General features: G+C 35.7%; 1 protein-coding gene across 3 annotated transcripts in view; it reads right to left on the bottom strand.

Annotated features, from left to right (window-relative positions):
- Window positions 1-21,788, bottom strand: part of CTNNA3 (catenin alpha 3) — a 1,889,266-nt gene that overhangs the window by 42,704 nt on the left and 1,824,774 nt on the right. For 2 of the 3 annotated variants that reach the window (XM_020998213.2, XM_020998214.2), the window contains exons 17-18: window positions 19,320-19,454; window positions 17,373-17,408 (exon numbers count right to left, since the gene is read on the bottom strand). In XM_020998213.2, the coding sequence (XP_020853872.1) occupies window positions 17,373-17,408; window positions 19,320-19,454 (171 nt within the window). The remainder of the gene's footprint in view (window positions 1-17,372; window positions 17,409-19,319; window positions 19,455-21,788) is intronic. The other variant, XM_078150742.1, reaches the window with a different exon arrangement.

The raw sequence follows: 21,788 nt of genomic DNA on the forward strand, positions 1-21,788 counted from the left end.
AACCAAGAAATAATAAAACTTAAAAAAATAACATAATCTGAAAAATTTCATTAGAAAAATTAGATCTGAAGAACAGATTGAGGAGAGACAATATAAGAATCTTCAAACTACATGAGAGTTATAATTAAAAAAAAATCTGGATCCAATATTACGAGAGATTATTAAGGAAAATTTTCCTGAATTTCTAGAACAAGAGTGAACTAGAAACAGAAAAAAAAGTCTCCTGTTCACCATCTGAAAGAGATCCCAGAAGGAAAACTTATAGGAATGTCATTGCCAAGTTTCACAACTCCCAGGTTTAGGAGAAAATGTTGCAAACAACAAGAAAAAATAAATAAATACTAAAGAAATACAGTCAGGATTTCACAGGACCTAGCAGTCTTTACTTTAAAATGCCATAGGTCTTGAGAGGTATTTCAAAGAGCAAAAGATGTGGTGTTGTGTCCAAGAATAATTTAAATGGCAAATTGAATATAATTCTGAATAAAAAAAAAAGGTCATTTGATGAACTGAAAGACTTTCAAGTATTTGCAACAAAAAGAGCAGAACTAAATGGAAAATTCAATTCAAAATATCCAGAAAAAATATAAGGAAAGCAATAATGACTAAGTATAAAGCACTCATTAAGGCCAAACTATTTATAAGGCACTCATTAAGGCCAAACTATTTGCACGTGCACATGCACACATACACACACACACACACACACACACACCCCACTTATCATTTATATATATATATATATATATATATATATATATAAAATTTCATATATATGTTATCAATATTCTTAAAATTGTCGTCATTACTAAGACAGCTTGAAAGAAAGGCTGGGACTGAGTTGTATGTGATGAGGTGATTCTAAAAAAAAATTGGGGAGGAAAAGGTAAAAGGGAACAATTATAAAAATGGGGTATGAAAGGAAAAATTAATTCAGGGGAAGCAGGTAGAGGTGGAGGACTGATAATGTTGGAATCTTACTCTCATCTGGGTTGAAGAGGAAGCTGTACATCTGCGAGGATGTAAATGTCTTCTGAACATGTAGAGAGGATGAGAAAATGGCAGACAAGAGGGGTATGTGAATTGGAATTAAGGGTACGGGGAAAAGGAAGGGGGACTCTTGGAGGGGTGGGTGAAGTGGGGGTTGGGAGGGTGGGAGAGAAGATGTGGTAACAAATATAATAAAAAGAGACTGACAAAGAAAATAGTGAGTAAAAATAAGATGTAGGGAAATGCATAAATAGAAATTATATCTTTAAATATGAATGTGATGTTTATAGCAGCTCTCTTTGTGGCAGCAAAGAATTGGAAATTGCAAGGATGCCCATCAATTGGAGAATGGCTGAACAAGTCGTGGTACATGATTGTGATGGACTACTACTGTGCCGTAGGAAATGATGAGCTCAATGATCTTAGAAAGGCATGGAAAGACCTACATGAAGTGAGCAGAATGAAGAGAACATCATATACAGTAACAATAATGAAAAAAATTATATGTAATAATGTGCCATAAAAAGATAGACCTGTGAATAATTGGAAACTAAATAATCCTAAGAAATGAATGAGTCAAGTGACAAATCATAGAAATAATAACTTCATTCAAGAGAATGGTAATAATGACAGAATATACAGCAGTATTCTTATAAGAAAGACTTCGATTGGCTAAGTGATTTTGTTAATTACAAATATGAAAATTAAAAATAAAGGACACATAAAGAAAGATATTATTTGCATCCAGAGAAAGAAGTGATGAATAGAAATGTGTATTGGATAATTTTATACAAATATGCCTATTTGTGTCCAGCGGTAGCTATCTTTAAAGTGGGGGGTGAGGGACAAAAAGGAAAAAAAAAGACATTTATATAATTATTGTATATTTGGAGGGTATAGCAAGTTGTACATGGTAGATTTAGAGTTTCATGTACAATCATCTTTTTTTTATTTTACTGATACGAAAATGCTTGTTTTGTTCCATGAGTTGAAAATAAAATAAAGTGTTTATGGTTGCTCACAGACCAGAACATTGGCCAAGAGAACAGTAACCATACCTCTCCTTGGATCATGCTGCCTTAAAAGAGGGGAAAACTTACAGACCCCCAGAGCTTGCTTTGAAAGCAGCAGCATGAAAACCTGAAGTTTGGGTCAGTGTCCTCTCCACCTTAAGAACAGCGACCAGCTTTAACAAGTCAAGAATTAGGTGTAAAAAAGTAAGTAAACAACAACAAAAAAAATGAACTTGACCATATCCTTGCAATCTAAGTAGAAATAGTAGCTTATTATTATTAATAATTAGGGAAATTAGGTTCACAAAACAATATTGGAAAATAGATTCAAAAAATTCCTTTTGAAGACACTGTCTTTACATCTTTTCCACTTCATACTCTGGTAAATAGCCAAGAAAATAAAAATGTATTATCAATCTCATCCCCTGTTCCTATCTATTTCGTAACCAAGTTCAAATCTATTTTCCTCCAGAGGAGGATAAGAAAGACTTGAGTTAGTGCCTGGCCCTCAATGGAGAGATCTTATTGCATGCACTAGAATCACATTATCTGTTTTTCTCTTTCTACTACTCTCTAACATCTCAAACACACATATAGCTATTACAATAAAGCATGGGGACTGGAGTCAAGAAGACTTAGGTTCAAGTAAGGTCTTAGATACCTATTAGCTACATGATCCTGGGAAAGTCACTTAATCTCTGTTTCTTGAGGTTTTTTTATTTGTAAAATGGGAATAAAAATAGCACCTACCTACCAGATTGTTGTGAGGATAAAACGAGATATTCCTTGTGCAATGCTCTGAAATCCTTAAAGTGTTCTACAAATGCTAGTTGTTATGTTATTGTTATAATTTGATCATAGGACCTGGGGCAAAAAGGTAAGTTAGAGATCATCTAATCCAGGGTTTCATAATCTACAATCCCCAAATTCATTTTTTGGTTTAATATTTTTGTGTATATACACACATACACACACACTGTATACATACATATATATATGTATATATATATATATATATATACATACATACATATCACTAAATTATACTATACTATGTTGAATATTATATCACATTACATTCCATGTTCTATATTGCTAGATATTCATTATTATGCTATGTATTTCATATTTGATAATATATAACTATATTTCAACTATATAACTATGTGTGTGTGTGTATATATATATACACACACATTATATATATATATATATATATATATATATATGCAAAATTCTGTCTATATACTTTTATTGAACTTTGTGCTTTTTATTTTTATGCACTTAAAAACAGTATTCTGATAAATGGTCCACAGATTTCATGAACCTGCCATAGAGGTCTACAATAGAAAAAAAAAAAGATGAATAACCTTTGATGGAATTCAATGGTTCTCAAATTGTCATCTGGGGAAATCTGGAAATCCTCTACATTGTTTCAGGAATTCTGTGATGTCTAAACTATTTTCATAATAATGCTAAGATGTTTTTAATATGTCAAATACACATAAATATAGATATATACACATATGTATATGTATACACATATCCTACATTAAAAAAAGTCCTTGGGGGGGTCCTAATTTTAAAAGCATAAAGGGGCCCTTAGACTAAAAGTTCAAGAAGGACTGATCTAGTCCAATGTCATGATTTTGTAAATGAGATCACTGAGGCCAAGAAAGGTACAATGGTTCCAAATTCATTGTTCTTTACAATGGAACATCTTGAATCTTGGGTAAGGGGAGCAAGAGGGCAGATACGCATTAGGACTCTGCAACTATCTACATGGTTGACCATGGAAGCTAAAGCTGATAGCTAGGGTGAGGCCAGCCATTTATTCTTTCACTGGTGACTCAGCTTTATAAATCTTTAGCTTCCATCCAGTTTGAAACTCATGCATCTTTCGTTCCTCCATTAACATATGTGGTTATAACTCTATGTGAAGGCCCATTATTTGGTCTTTGTTCTGCTGTAAGCTTTTATTGGAGTCTATGGAATAAGCCTTCCTTTGGTACCATGTAGTAAAATTAGATTTCAAATAATATAATTGTAACTACCACTAGTCTTAATGTTTCTGGGGATTTTTACAGAGGAAATTCAACACTCTGTAGAACTCGCTATAAAGATTTTTTTTTCCAGCTATTTTCTCAACTTTTGTTACCTCAAAAAAAATAGTATAGGTGGATTTTAAGAAACTCCATCATTTACTTAAATGCCCGTGCTTGTATAGGCCACAGGAACCTTTGTAGCCCTCAAAATGCCCAGATTCTTCAAAAGCCAAATAACTGGACTTGTCCTGGGAACTTCCTTGTCTTTCTCTTTATTTTACATCTGCCTTGAGGCCCACTGCTTCCAGGGGAGTTAAGTGATTGGTAACACTGCATCTGGCTTTGCCTGTGGTCTCAGGTGGAGATGCAGGTGCATAATGGTGCTATTAGAAAACGCTACATTAGAACCACAGCTCTAAAAATAAGACAATGCAGAAGATCACTCTTCCTTCTGCCTCTTCATAATCCATCACCCAGAGCAAGGGATTTTTAGAACAAATCACATGAGAGTCTAATTATGGGAAGCTAAAGGAACAGCCTTCTGTTTTCACATAGCTTTGATGCTGCAGAGGGTAAGATACAGTATACAAAAGCATCAAAGGTCTATGTTAGTGTCTATTAAGCCATTCAGCTGGTACATGGAACACTGCAGCTTATCCCAGGGATATAGGAAAAGAACTAAATATTGACTCAGCAAGAGCACAAATGAGAAGCCTAATTAAGTGAAATGGTACCAAAGGGAGGCTTCTTCCATACAATCAAGCAATGGCTTACAACACAATAGAGACCGAATAAAGGGCACTGAGATACAGTCCTAACCAGAGATGTACACAGGGGGACAAAGGAGACAGGTTTCTATTGAGCCAGAAGTTCGATATTTATAAATCCAAGTCAACAATGAAAGAGAATGAGCAAGTGGAATCATCCCAGGCAGTTAGTGTGGGCCCTAATAAACAATCTTAAAAGCAGATGCTGACCTCCAGTGGGCAAAGAGAGGCCCTATCTCCCTATGGAAGAAATTGGCTGAGCACTAGTGAAGACTAATACCTTGTTTATTCCACAGTACAGAAAAAATAATGTGGCAGAGTCTAGAGTTTGGTTGTCTCAATGAAATGATGAGTTGTGTGTGAGACAGCATAGAGTCGGTAGAGCAATGAAATTGGAATCTGCATCCGGGTTCCAAATCCCACACATGCCACTTTATATACTTTGTGACCTAGGGCAAGAGATCCCATTTCTCTGCGCTTCAGTGTTGTCATTTGTAACATAAGGATTTTGGATTAGATGATTGCTAAAGTCCCTTCTAGGCAGCTAGGTGGCACGGTGGATACAGTGCCTGTCCTAGACTCAGGAAAACTCATCTTTGTGAGTTCAAATCTAGCCTCAGATACTCACTAGCTGTGTGACCCTGGGCAAGTCACTTAACCCTGTTTGCTTCATGTTACTCATGTATAAAATGAGCAGGAGAAGGAAATGGCAAACCATTCCAGTATCTTCATCAAGAAAACCCCAAAGGGGGTCATGAAGAGTCAGACATGACCAAAATGACAGATTGACAACAGAATCCCTTCTTATTCTAAATCCTAAACTTGAGTGACAAAAGTATATAACTATATAAGTCTGAATTGAAGCCATAAAGAAAAGTTGAATTGAGAAATGAAGGTATATTATGGTGTCTCCTCCACTCAGAATCAAAAAGTTTCTGTCATGCACCTAATATGAACTGAAGACTGCATTATCTGTCTCATGGAGAATCCAGGTTGGAGTAAGGTATGGACAAAATCAAGGGACCAGGCTGTTATAGATTTTTCTGCCAAGTGTTGAGATTGGCTTCAGAGGACAAATGAATATGGAGTGGGAGATGAAGGCTTTGAAAAGGTAAAAAGGTAGTATCTTTTTTTTTTTGTGAGGCAAATGGGGTTAAAGTGTCCAGGGTCACAGAGCTCCAAGTATCAACTGTCTGAGGCCACATTTGAACTCAGGTCCTCCTGACTCCAAGGCTGGTGTTCTATCTACTGCACCACCTGAGGTAGTATCTTAGAAAGATATTCTTACATGTACATTTTGTTTAAAATGAATGATGCAAATGTCAGCTCTGATTTCTTTTACCTTTTCATTAAAAAAAAGGTACTTTAAGGCATCTACTAGGTAATAAAATTTAGCATAATTATATTTAGTTATAGCAAGGTGTATAATTGCATTTATTTTAAAAAGATTCTCTAATTCATGTTTTGTTTAATTAGCACAGTCTACTATCTAAATAGTCCAAAATATTATTAACCATCTCATAATTACAAAGCAAATTATGTTTTCTGAATGTTGCTAAATCTCTCCCTGGTCACCACCTACCTATTCTAATCATCTCTGTCCTTCAAGATTGGGCTCAAATCCTTCTTTGTGCAAAATCTTTATTAGCCACTCTAATCTATTTCACTGTGTGTTTATATCCAATTACTGTCTGGACCATATATTTTGGCCATTAACCTAGTGAGGATAATAGTTAATTTGATTAGTATCCAAAATGATGGGGTTATTCTTTATTTGTTAATTTGGTTATATCTGAAAAACAAGAGGGACTATAAGTAATTGCCTTATTCTTCCTCAATTTATGCCTGAAATACAGGGCATCCCCAAAGTCTTAGTATAATTTTAAACTGCACTGACTTTTGGGAGACCATATATAGTAGGTACTCAATATATGTTACTCTTCTATAATTGTTATAATAGCTAGACTAGGAAGAACGAGGTAGAAATGATTATAAGAAGCTAACACGTAAATAAGGCAGACTCACAATTTCTTAATTATGGGCATTCTCTTTGGCTGATCTCCCTAGGATGTGGTTTAGTTTTATAATGAGCAGAATGTCTTTTGGAAAAGCTCACATGTCTGCCAATTGCACATAGATAGAAAAAAAGAGGCCTCCCAAGAGAAGTCATGAGGCTGATGATGGAGACTTTCAATTCAAATATTTGGATGAGAAACACAAACACTCATTGACTCAAAAGTCTGAATATCGGTGAGTGCCCATTCTTAATCTTATTTAGCAAATAGCCCAAATGTACCTTGACACTTGTTTTGGCAATGTATAATTGTTGTATCCATTTCACCCAAGAGAAACCCAAAGACAACAGTATTTTTAACTGTAGGTAAATTTCATCTATAAGTATTAACATGTTCTGGGCAAAAAAAAAGAGCAGATATTAGCGTCATAATGTGAATTTCTGTAGTGTTTTAAGTCTTAGTCCTTTTCTGGTTTTTTTTTTCCCCCTACAACAACCTTGTTAGATAAGGTACTTCAATTTTTCTTACCCCTATTTTACGGATTGTGAAAATGACATTTAGAGAAGTTAAGTATGTAGTAACTTGCTGGAAATGATCTGAATAAATAACTACATGATAATAAATAGCAATTTAAAAATAGCCTACATATAGTATTATATTTCCTAAGCACATATATATTTGTGTATATATATATATATACATACATACACAAACATACATGTACATGTACATGCACATAGATGGACAGATAGATAGATACATACATATATACTTATACACACACACACACACACACACACACACAATCCATTCCCTGGCCATGAGGAAATAAAATCTCATATGGTTCTCATGACACCATATGATGTAGGTTCTCTTATCATTCCCATTTTATAGATGAGGAAACTCAGGCTGAAAGAGAGTGACTATTCTGGGGTCACAGAGATAGTAAATATCTAAAGGAGGAATTGAACTCAGGTATAGTGATAGTCCAAATGGCTTATTTTACCAATGAGGAAATGAAGGTCTGGCTTGAACCAAGGTCTTCAGCCCCCAAACACAGCCTCCTTTCCTGTGTATCACAAGGAGAACTCTCATTTCCATAATAAAATACTTGTACTACCTACCTCACAAGGATACTGCAAAGAAAGCATTTTGCAAACTTTAATGTGCTACATAAATGTCAGGTGTAAGCACTCAGGTTTATAATAATTTTATTGGCTTATCTTTCAACTAGTTTTAGAAGCATGAAACATGTTTTAAAACAAGATATACAAGTGTTGTGTTGCTGCTTTAAAATCATAGGCCCCTTCGGTCATTTTCATGCAGCATGTGCCCCTTTTTTCACCAGCAAGTATTTGATGTGCACAAAGCAGGGCCTGAAGTCATGCTTCTTTCCAAGCATTGTCTGCACTGACCAAGTCGTTGCTCAAACATGCTTGAAATCAGGCATTTATCTATATCACACAGGCAGTCTAAACTTCACCTTGCTCTCTGCCAAGCTAACATGTCTGAACGTCTTCCCATTTTATTCTTTCTTTTCCTTCCTAACCCTCATAGAACCATTCCACCAGCTGCCCCCAACAGGCACCAAAAGAGAAATTCAATTCTATAAATACTTATCTATATCTAAGCTCTGTCAGTCACATCTAGATTTTGGATCCTCTATTTATTACATATTTAATTCTTCTGAACATCAGCTTCACCATCTGTAATATGGGGTAAGAATATTTGCAATACCTATCATACAGGGTTAGTGAATATAAACTTTAAAGAATATGCATGAGTATATATATGTGTATGCTTTAAGGCTTAAATACTCTATAAATAAACATATATACATACACATATATAATATACATTATATACATACACATACACACACAAATGGATATGTGTATGGATATGTGTATGAATGTGTGTGTGTATGTTTAATGGGCAACTAAGTGGCACAGTGGTTAGGGTTCTGGGCCCAGAGTCAGGGAGACTCATCTTCCTAAATTCAAATCTGGCCTCAGACACTTACTAGCTGTGTGACCCTTGGCAAGTCACTTAACATTATTTGCCTCAGTTTCCTCGTCTGTAAAATAAGCTGGAAAAGGAAATGGCAAAGTACTCTAAAAACTTGCCAAAAACCAAAAAAAACCCAAATGCAGTCACAAAAAGTCAGATTTGACTGAAAAACTCTGTTTATGTTCACATATGTATCTATTTATGCATATATGTGTGTATTTACATATATACATTTATGCATATATACACATGTGTATATGCATTATGTGCATATTATGTATACATGGGCATATATGTACATATTTATACACACAGTATGTAGGTATAGATATATAGATATATACACATACACATGCACAATACACAAATACATAAAATATCCACGTATCTGCCTATTTCCAGAGTATTATTTCACAGAATCAGGACATTTATTCATTTCAAGGTACCTCAGGGACCATCCAGTCTAATCCATAGACTCAGATAAATGGAATTTTTTTAACATAGCCAAGATGGCCGACCTCATTCTTCTTTTGTGGAGCTCTGTGGAGTTATTCCTTAACTCAGATCTGAATCTTCCTCTGTGAAGCTTCTAGCTATTATTTCAAGTTCTACCCATTGGGGCCAAGCAGAAACATTTCTCTTCCCTGCGACAGTCCTTCAAATACTCAAAGATAGCTTCTTTTCTTCCCCATTTCCAGAAATATCCTCTTTCCTGGTTTACAGTCTCAGTTTCTTCAATTCATGACCTCAGGATCCATCCCCAATATGACTTCTCCCTCTAGACACTCTTTAACTCATTAATGTCCTCCATACATTGTGGTGCTAAGAAATGAACACAATACTGAAGATGTGGTATGGCTCAGGGCACTCTCATCTCCTTATCTTGCTTGATACTTTCTCTTCATATAGTCCAAGATGGCAAGATTTTTCTTTGCTCCCACCTGATGCTGCTGACTCATGCTAGTCTGGCAGGCCACTGAAGCCTCCAGAATCTTTTAGATTTACATGAAGTTCTTCATTAATTCTCTAATTCACCCAACAGACATTTAGGAAGCATTTATTATGACCTAAGCCCAGGAACTCCACACAAAGTCCTGTTTTGCTCCTAAGAAAATGTTGCAAATTTCTACTGATCAATATATCTTTTTAAATGTAAAAACAACCTCTTTGACAACTCTTATGCAATTCAATAACCAACCATGATTAGAAAAGACTGAACAGGAAGCAAGATATCCACCTCTTGACAAGAAGGTGATGGCCTCAAGATGCAATATAAGACACAACCCAGCCACAGCCAATATGGGGATTTCTGTTGCTTGACAACACATATTTGTTAGATTCTTATCTCTCAGTAGTGGAATGATGGGAGTTTATAGATATACATGTGTGAGTAGAGGCTATAAAGTTTGAGTTGAGAGGTAAAGGCACATTACAGTGCTCCCTTATGGGAGCAAGGGGAAGGAGGGGCAGGGAATGAAGAGGAGGAAAAAAAAATAAGAGGAGGAAAGAGGGTCATTGAGACATTTTTTTTTTAACACAGAGAAAGAAGGAGAGAAAAGCGGTACTGCTTATAAACCAATAGGTTCAATGCATTATATATATATTTTTTTTGTGTGTTTTTGTTTTGGTTGGGCAGTGGGGGTTAAGTGACTTGCCCAGTGTCACATAGCTAGTAAGTGTTATGTATCTGAAGCCGGATTTGAACTCAGGTGCTTCTGAATCCAGGGTCGGTGCTCTATCCACTGCACCACCTAGCTGCCCCCCATTCTATATATTTCAAAAAGCAAGTTAATAGAAACTTGCAATTTGGGGTACTTTGCCCATTTTCTATTCCACCATGCAGAAACAAAGTCTACTTATTTGGTGTTAGGTTCAGAATAAAAATAAGAATAAAAACAATTTTAAAAGGTGTTTCTCATAACCAGACTTTTGGAATGTCTCAGAGAAGGCAAGAGCAACTCTAGTTGTAATGCCTCACAGTGTCCCATTGCTGAAACTGGAGCATACATCCAGGGTTGAAATTCTATATATGGATAACCACTAATAGATGGGGGCATTGGCATTACCAGGCTACCCAGCATATTTTCTGGGCCATGAAAAACTCCTGCCATTCACTTAGTTTGGACAATATTACTTTTTAAAAGCTGTTTATTAAAATGCAACCTTTGTACAAATATATGTATACTTCATCTTCCCAGATATTTTTATCAACTGTTCAAACCATTGGAAACACCACTTTTAAGCCTTATGATAATATATCTACCATTGAACAGGGACTTAAGGCTAACTAAATTATCTACCTCTTCTTTTGCTGTTACTAAAACTAAGGGCTAGGGAGGTTAAAAGACTCGTCCAAGGTCACACAAATGATAAACACATTTACAAATAATAAAAGGCAGGATTTGAATCCAGGTCTGCTGATTCCGACTTAACTTTTTTTCCCCTTTTCTATACATTTATCACTTTTCAAGGGTTTTTTTTTCTTTTTTAACTAATTCAGAACTTTTAGACGTATAAATGGAACATAGGAACTATCATTTATTTATTTATTTTTGCAGGGCAATTGGGGTTAAGTGACTTGCCCAAGGTCTCACAGCTAATAAGTGTCATGTGTCTGAGATTGGATTTGAACTCATGTCCTCCTGACTTCAAGGCCAGAACTCTATCCACTGCACCACCCAACTGCCCCTAGGAACTATTATTTAAATAGTGCCAATAGTGTCTCTATCTTAAAGTATGATCGTGTCAGAAGATACAGGTTTATATTCTGACTCTCATACTTATTAACTCTATGACCTTGGATAAGTCACTTGAAATACCTGGACTTGCAAATGGAAAATGAGAGGGTTTGGACTACATGGTCTCTAAGATCTCTCAGACCTCTATATTTATAAACTGTTGAGACTATAATCTACTCTGACAATTACTTCTAAGTGAGAAACACATTCTTCTTTGTCCCCCAATGAATATACTCATTATCTTGCCTTTGTAATGTAAGCTGTCTCACTAGATGATTAGTTCTTAAAGAAAAAAAAATAATCCTACATTTTCCTGCTAACATCCTTCTCACCCACATCTCCTGGAATATTTGTTATTAATAATGTGGTTTTTTTTTTTACTTACAAGCACCAATCCTTTGCCCTTTGGATGATTCCTGACTTCATTTCTTAAGAGAATAGAGTACTTTATGACTCACAGACACATAGAATCACTGCAAGGATATTAGTGGTAAAAGATATTTCTTTGTTTTAAGGAGAGATTTGGAGTCCTTAAAAGTATTATGTAATTTCCTAAAGGAAATCCTACCAGCTGTCCTGCTCCTGTTCAATTCTGAAATGAACTTTTTGTTCATTTACTGTGTCTCCAAAGATGTATACATATATTTAGAGGTAGATGAAGTTTTTGTTTTTAAACATACCAGTAGTTCTAGTCATATGAGTGACAAAATGGTGGATTAGACATTTGCCCCCAATTTTCATGACCTTGCAGATCCCTCCAAAACAAAAATTATGCAGCAAAGATAAAAAAAAAACCCAACTTCAAATGTCTTCATGGTCTAGGACACTTAGAATCCAACAGACAGTTAGAAAAAAAAAAACAGAAACTGCTGCTCACTCAACATCCTTCTCCCTGCCTGGCCGCCCATGCAATCAGCAGAAAGGTTGCATTAGAAACCACAAGGACATGACAGGCATACATTGAAATCCGACCCTTATATTTCCACTCACCCCTCCCATTTTCCAGGGATGTGAAGACTTTGCTTCAGGCTATGGAAGTTTGCTCTGGGAACACAAGAGCTGCAAAGCTCTTAATTGTTGGTACCAGAAAAACAAACAAACAAACAAACAAAAAGAAACAAGGAAAAGCAAGCTCTTACAAGTGCTGGGCCTGGGCCAGAGAACTAAGGAACAGAAGAAGTTGGATAGGTCCCCATGACTGGCCAGTTCTGACCATCTAAACAGCTGTGGTAGAGACATTACTCAGTGTGGGAGGAAGCTAAGATGTTTTCAGATCTAGCCCCTAAGGAAACCATAATGAAAGAGAACTGAGCAGGGTAGTGGATAACAAGGGAAATAAAAGGGGAAAAAACCCTGAAAGTACCAAAGATTTCAGGAAGAAGACAATTCAAAGACCTTGAAGATAAACAGAATAATCAATGAGAAAAAAAAAGAAAAAACATTAACAACAGAAGGAAATAAGGCCTCCAGATCTAGTAAACAAGTTTAGGCATCTATAAATAAACACTACAACATGAAGGAAAATGATACAACGTTGATGAGACAGAGGACCCAGAGGAAACTGAGGACAACATGGAAATAAATATGGCATGATGTTTGAGAGGTTTAAAAAAGAAACGAGAATTATGAGAGCATATTTTTGTCCTGCATAATAAAAAAATAATGGGCTAAATAGAAAAACTTGAATCTGCATTGGCAAGCCTCACCAAAGAAACAAAGAGAGAACAACAGATAAAGAATGTGCATATGCAGAAGTGAAGGAAAATCTAGAGGAAAAGATTCAAAAAATAATACCATTAAATGAAAATAAGCTCACTATCTTTTTTTAGAAGCTCACTATTTCAAGCAATGAATACTGACCTCAGAGGCGTGATATATAGAATCACCCTAAGGAACATAGATTTCCCAGAAAAACATGACAAGACAAAAGTATGTAAAACCATAAAAAGAAAATATACTACCCAGAGCTACTGAACATGGAACATTAAATTCCAATTGAAACATTTCATAGATCCCCTCTAGAAAAAAAAAAAAAAACAAGACCACAGACTGACACGCAGAAGTTAAATTTAATAAATCAATTCAGAAATAAATTTTATAAGTAACAATAATACTATGAATAACAGTTTCCATTTATATGGCATTCACTATATGCTAGGAACTAGGCTAAGCACTTAGTTGTGTCATTTCATCTTCACAACAACCCTGGTAGGTCGATGCTATTATTATCCTTACTTTATCAATAGGGATTAAGTGATTTGCCACACAGTAATTTTTGAGGCTGGATTTGAATTCATGTCTTCTTGACTCTGAGCCTCATTCTCTACCCACTGTACAACCCAACTGCTCCCATCAGAAGAAAGTCCTTCAAATAAAAGGAAAGTGGATTCAAGTAATTTGAAACTATTCTGTAACCACTAGGAAAAAAAAGTGGTGGGAATGGAATCATGTGTTCCAAAGATTACTGGTGCTCAGGATTCAACCCATGAGATACAGAACAAAGGACGGACATTCAATAGTAAAGAAGAATTTGAAATATTTCACAAAGAAAATCTGAAATGAAGAGATTACTTGCCTCCCAAATACCAAACTACAGAATTGCAGGAGGAATAAATAAATGTGCCAGGCAAGGACAGCATCATCAACAGAGTGACAAGAGAGCAATAAATTTTAAAAGCACACAAGGAGACAAGATTGAAGCTGGAAGTTTGGTAGAAGTAACATTGAAGAAGTGGACAAGGAATATTACAGACAAAACCTGGCAACACCTGCCTGCAGGTGACTCAGTGCTTATTTTGTGGGACTACATCATAACATGGGACAGTATATAGGAAGGGAGAAACCAATAGGAGGCTAGGGAGGAGTGCAACATGCAAGAGTCAAATCAAAAGCCATAACTAAAGGGAAGGTGATTTCTGTGGTTTCAGAAAGAGAAGATTCTATTAGAAGAGTTAGGAAGGATGAGGTGAGAAACATGGAAAAGGGGGATGAGGGAAGGAGGCTTTACTTTGGAGGTAAAGGGTATTCCTCTGATGAATACTCTTATAAGTGAAAAGAGATGGTCAGTGAAGGGAGGGGAGAATCTTATACAGGATGATGATACATGGGAGATCAGTGCTTGAAAAACCTACTTGTTCTGATAGGGGAAGAGATGGAATGTTTCAGGTCAACTGGCACCTAGAGAAGTGGGAAAACACAGACACAGGGAGATTTCAAGGTAAATGCGAGGGGTGTTGGGAGAGAGGTCCCATTATGGGGCAGCGTCCTCTCCAACATCTGTAATAATTGACATTATCCTGGGATTGAGGAACAATGGAAAAGAGAAATCCATGGAATGAGTCCTATAAGATAGTAGCAGAAAGTGCCTACAGGAGAAAGCCTAGAATGGATATTTTGGAAGCTTTAATTGCATGAAGAATACAGAGATAAGAAAGAGGCCAGATGATTATAGGGGTCATGAATTACAGAATCAGTCTAGAGTAAACAGAAAGAGATGTATGAAGAGAGTGAGTGAAATCTTTTTTTTTTGTTTTTTTGGAAAGGGGTACAGAAAATGAAATTTAAACATCAATGATTTCATTTGTTTAGGGGTCTCCCTGTGAAGAACATCTTTTGCCAATTCCTTTTGGTAGTTGCTCTATAATTTGTTATTTTAGTCTTCCAGAGGTGCCCAGACCATGGAGAGGTTAAGTGAATTGTCTAAGTCACATAGCTGGCATGAGAAAGAGTTGAAAACTGAACACAGAGCTTTCTGATTCTGAGACAGTCTCTGTTTTCCAAGGTATGCTGCCGTAAATAGATAAATGTTATATAAATATATGGATGGAGGGATAGATGACAGATAGCTAAGAGCTGCATGCAAACACATACAAACACTAACACAGATTGATTAGTTCTATAGATTTTCAAATCAAGTTTGGACAGTAGTCAATTTTTGTCTGTTTTGAATGTGTTTATTTTATTTATTTATTCGTTCACTTATTTTTTGCTTTTAGCTCTAAACTCTTCGTGAGTTCAAATATGGCCTCAGACACTTACTAATTGTGTGACCCTGGGCAAGTCACTTAATCCCATTTGCCTCAGTTTCTTCATCCATAAAATGAACTGGAGAATGAAATGGCTAACCACTCCAGTATCTTTGTCAAGAAAACCCAAAAGAGGTCATGAGGAGTCAGATGTGAGTGAAATGACTCAACAGCATTTACAGCATTTTTTTTTTTTGCAACCTATGTGGAAATTAATGCTTACCTCTGCTGAATCATATTGAATTTCATTTTGGAGTCTCTTTTATATTTGAGAATTTTATGTAAGAAGAACTGGGAAATCTATAAGCAGAAACACTCAGAGGACCTCACCACCTATATGGAATCCTTCAGTGATTCAGACTCTGGATTGTACATCCTCCATGACATGACACTATGACAGTTGTGATGACCATGGCTCAACTCTTTTTAGAGTCACTGTTGTTAGTGGTTATCGATTAGACTCGTCATTTGCTAACTTTGATGAACATTTCTCATTATACCTTTGAAGGAGTCTGATATTATTTCAATGGATTAAAAGAAGTCATCTTCTTGTTAAAGAGACATTAATGAATAATTATTTACCTTGACATTACATAAATATCAAAGAAAATGGTAAATTAGTTCAATAAGAGAATTAACATTCTCCTCTAGACATTTCATTGGCAAGCATTATATAAATTAATCACAAACACTGATATACATACATACATAGACACCCAAATAATTGTTCCACATTTTTTCCCAGAAGTTTCATTACTGATGTAATTTAGAGTAATTTTCATTCTACTAACACTAGTGTGTGAGGGAAGGGGTGAGGGCACTTTGGTTAAAATACAAGACATGAAGTCAGGAAAAACCAAGCTCAGATATGACTTCACATATTTACTAGTTGTGTGACCATGGGCCAGTCATATCTCTGCCTTACTTTTTTCATCCGTAAAATGTGAGAACTTATAGCACCTATTACGAGGCAAGTTTCAAATATGTCAATATGTGTAAAGTACATTACAAAAATTACAGTGTTATAGAAATGCAAGTTATTGTTACCACTGATAAGTTTAAATGTGTATGTGTATATGTGTGTGTGTGTGTGTGTGTATGCAGGTGCTCTACTCTAGGACTGACATTTGACAAATGACTCCTCCAAATGATTGTGGAATGCTTTAAAAGTTCATTCTCTCAATCCTGTAACTGCCTTAAAATGCATAAGTACATTAACCTTCTATGGGAGTCTGTATTTAGCCAATTTCCTAAGTACCTGAGTCCATCCATGATTTCTGCTGAATTTTAAGCAAAATGACAGTTGCTTGGTGAATTTTCCATTTTGCTGATTTTTCCTCCCTCCCAACTGATCAGCCATATATTTATTTATCCAATTTAACAAATTGTGGCTTTGGAACACCTGCTTCCTCATGAAAATACATAGTGAAAGACATTAAGTAAAATGTACAAAATATGACAATTCAGTGATTAATCACCTTTGAATATAGTAATAAAACTGCTGACCTCCAAATAATGTCTTGTGGGAAAAGGTAATTTTTATTATAATAGGTAAGGTCCATTTAAATAATTGAAAGTGTCCTTTGGGCATCTGTATGGATAGGTTATAACAGAAAACCCTTTTTACTTCCGTAATTCATTATTTTTGGCGTACATTCCTCCCCCTCTCCCCCTCCCACAGGTTTCAAATACTGCACTCACTGGCTACCAGGAATAGTAGAGTTGATCTGATAATATAGGTAGGGGTTACCTATTTATAGCCTCCTTACCTTTGAACCTTTGTTCCCTGACACCCAATTAGGGGACTGAAACAAAAAATAAATATAAAGAAATAGGTTATGACCCCCTCTGTTGTATTCTTAAATTTTTTACTTCTCACATTCTTATATTTTCTCTTTTATTAATGATTACCCCCCACATTAAGGAAGTTGAAGAAACAGGAAGGAATGGGAGGATTTTTTGGCATCAGGGAAGGACTTGGGGCAGGTAGGTGGCACAGTGGCTATGGTGCTAGACCTGGAGTCAGGAAGACTTATGTTCATGAGTTCAAATCTGGCATCAGCTGTGTGACCCTGAAGAAGAAAAAGGCAAATCACTCCAGTAAGAAAATCCCAAACACGGTCATGAAGATACTGGAGTGGTTTGCCATTTCCTTCTCCAGCTAATGTTACAGATGAGGAAAGTGAAGTAAACAGGGTTAAGTGACTTGCCCAGTTTTAACAAAGATTAATAATTTAAAAAAAAACCCACTCAACTCCTATGTGACAGAAACTGCAAGGCACTGAAAGGGATATAATCATCTCTGCCTTCCTCTCTGTCTCTCTCTAATGTCTCTGTCTTCTGCCTCTCAGTATTTGTAATGACAGGAAAATATTAAAGTAAATTTAGAAGTTTCTTACTCCTGAAAGGAATTTTCAAATTTGGTTCATTTTAATTGAAGTCATTGAAACTAAATATTGCTTGAAATAACACATACTAGCTTATGGCCATAGCTGAACCCAGAACAGACTCTCCTATTACTGACAGGAGGATGGGGAGCAATGCCTAAAATCAAATGTGGAAACAATGCTCCATAGAATAAAGTTTCCTGCTATAAAAAAGGAAATAGCAGAATTGGTATCTATCAACAATTATGAAACTTTAAATGATTTGAAAATGAATGCTATGAAAATTCCACCTACATTCATTCTAAATCAGAAATTAGTCATATAATTCAATCCTCCATCCAGGTGTTCAATTACCATCCAGTTGTTGCATGACTAAGATTCTAAAAGGTGATCAGTTTTGGTTAAAAAAAAACCAGTCATGCCTGCTCATATTTCTTTTACAAGAAATGTGGAGTTTTAGGTTTTTTTTAGACTTTTTTTAACTGAGATTTTACATGCTGAGCCTTTAATAAAGGAGTATTAATCCTATTTAGTCATTCTGGGTATTTTCTAGCCAATGACAGTCTGCCTCAAGTTTCTCCCCAGCCCAATCCATCCTCCATTCAACCACCAAAGTTATTTTCCTGGAGTGTTTCTATAACTAAGTTATCTTTCCTACCCACCCCACCCCATACACTCAGTAAAAACCTTCACCTCTCACCTCCAAATACATAATCCTCTGTTTGTTATTCAAAACTCTTCACAGTCTAACCCAGCCTTAATTTTCTGATCTTCTTATACTCTACTCCTCACTACATAAAGCTTGATGTAGTGACACTAGCTTCCTAGTTGTCCCACAAATAAGACACTCCACCTCTTGGCTTAGGGCATTCCCTGTGCAGGGAAAGCTCAATGTCTTCAACTCAGTCTACTGACTTCAATCACTTCCTGTAGTGTCCAATTAAATTTTTTTTTTTAAACAGGAAGCCTTTCCTAACCCTTTTCAGTTCTAAGGCCTCATGTCTTTTAATTATTTCCTACTTATATATAGTATGTTTGTATTTGTATAACATGTTTCTGCCATCAGATTGGGAGCTCCTTAAGGACAGAGATTATCTGTTGCTTCTTTGTGTATCTCAAGGGCTTATCACAGTGCCTGACACATAGTAGGTGCTTAAGATACATGTGTTTTTGATGGAGATGATGATGATGATGAGGATGAGGATGATGAGGATGAGGATGGATGATGTTGATGATATTGGCAACAGGAAAAACAAATAGGTTGGAACCTGGGATAATGTTAACCTATAACCCATAAACTCTGAGTAGAAAATAATAGTTTATACTTACAGCAGACATGATGAGTTCTCCTCCCAAATTCTGGATTTCAGCTTTCACTTGACTGCATATTTTGAGCTGGTGAGAATAGAATTTGATTTGTTCCAGATAAGCCAATAAATCTTGCTTGCAGGATGGGTCAGGGCACTAAAATAAACCAAATGGAATAGAAAAAGAGAGAATAATATGTGATGTTTAAATACACAAGTAGTGACAATGCATGCAAATAGAATGGCCCTGCTGTTTGCTCTCCAAAACAGATATGGAAGTAAAACATTTATTATGTGTTTCCTGTGTGTCAAGAAGATTGTGCTAAAGGTTGGAATACAAATACAAGCAAGAAAAACAGTACATGACTTCAAAGAATTCACATTCCAAGAGTAAAAGACAATACGTAATAGCCAGGAAGACACATGGAAGCTACACTTCTTGGCAAATATTAAGTGCTTAGTGAATGCTTTACATGCCTGTCACCATAAGTATTTTTATGGCCAAAGAAACATTATATACACACACACATATACAAACATATATATAATATACATATATACACTTTGTGTATGTGAGCACACATGTGCATATGTGCTTATATTTTAAATGTAATTCTCTTTGACCTTTAGGTTTAAAATCAGAAAATTCTTTTAAAACACATAATCTACTTTTTTGACTTGTGGCAGGTTTTTTTTACCCTATTTACTTTTTATGTTGTTGAAAGATAGAATTAAATTCAGAATTATGCCCAAAGGGCTATAAAAATGTTCATACCCTTTGACCTAGAAATAGCATTTCTAGGCTATATCCCAAAGAGATCATACAAATGGGAAAAGGACCCACATGCACAAAAAACATTTATAGCAGCTCTATATGTGGTGGCAAAGAATTTGAAACTGAGGGAATGCCCATCAATTATGGAATGGCCGAACAAGTTGTGGTATATGAATGTAATAGAATACTATTGTGTTATAAGAAATGATGAGCGGATAGACTTCAGAAAAACTTGGAAAGGCTTACATGAAGTGGTGCTGAGTGAAATGAGCAGAACCAAGAGAACATGGTGCCCAGTAACAGCCACACTGTGTGATAGACTTAGCCCTTCTCAGCAATGCAAGGATCTAAGACATCTCCAAAAGTCTCACGATGGAAAATGCTATCCACATCCAGAGAAAGAACCATGGAGTTTGAATGCAGATTGAAGCATACTATTTGCTCTTTTTTCCCCCTTCTGTTTTGTTTTGTTTTGTTTCTTCTTTCTTGTGGTTCCTCCTATTGGTTCTAATTCTTCTTTACATCATGACTAATGTGAAAATATGTTTAATAGGAATGTATACGTAGAGCCTTTATCTGATTGCGGGGGAGGGAGATGGGGAGGGAGAGGGAGAAAATTTAAATGCAAAAGCTTATGGAAGTAAATGTTGTAAACTAAAAATAAATTAATAAAATTTATGCTAAAAAAGTAAAATAGTTTCATATTAAAAAAATAAAACTATCCTCTTCAAGGACTGATCAGTTTGTGACTGGGGCAATTATACCTCTTTAATAAAAGCAATAGTGCAAAAAAATAGATTAAAAACAATAATCATCTCTTTTTTTTTTAATAAAACAGACTTGACCTTTTTAGGCAAATGAACTCATTTCTGCTTCAGATAGTTGCTTTGGATGAAGCAATAGCCAATGAAACAGACATTATAGAACATTTTAGAAGACAAATAGCCATGTCTTCAATGTCTTCTCATCGATACAGACATTCTCTCCAGGTTAGTAAGAAACAACCCTCTCACATCTACCCCTCTTAAAAGATTCTTATCCATTTCCAACTGCAAAGCCTCTATGGGAATTTACATCCTCCACATACTTTATACTCTAAATCTATGTTTTCCATATGTTTATGATGAAGAAACAGATCTCTGTTTATCTCCCTGTTTCTTCAAACAAAGGTGGGAACATGTTATGGAGAGAGGGTTTCTTTTTGGGCATTGATTGAATGACATGGCCTCTGCAGCTCCTTCTAACGCTGAGATGCTGAGACTGTAATTCTATCTTCTTTCTTGAAAGTCATTGATTAAATGACGAGTAGCTTGGAAAATGAGAATGACATCTTTGTAACCATAATGGTAGTCAAACTTTCAGGCTTTGTTTTACAAAACAAGCTCTCAAGCTTGACATCTGCTTAGCTCTCTATTTTGGAGATTTTTTTTAATCTAACTTTTATATGCACCTGGACATTCACCAGAGGCAAGCAGATGGTAACTCAAATGTTCTTTCTCACTTCAAAAAAGCATTAACTTTGTGTGTTAGTTTTTCTTTTTTTGTGTGTGTGCTAATGTTTAATATAACATTTAGTAGGAAGTGAAAATTAGGTACAAGTATCGTACTTCAGATTGATTTTGTTTCCCTTCAAACAAAGAAATAATTAGTAACATTGACTTCTTTGTAACATGAATTCATAATGCACATCAGGTCATTTTTGGAAAATTTGGAACA

This window comes from Phascolarctos cinereus, unplaced genomic scaffold (assembly GCF_003287225.1).
Source record: "Phascolarctos cinereus isolate Bilbo 61053 unplaced genomic scaffold, phaCin_HiC Scaffold_3;HRSCAF=262, whole genome shotgun sequence".
Taxonomy (NCBI): domain Eukaryota; kingdom Metazoa; phylum Chordata; class Mammalia; order Diprotodontia; family Phascolarctidae; genus Phascolarctos; species Phascolarctos cinereus.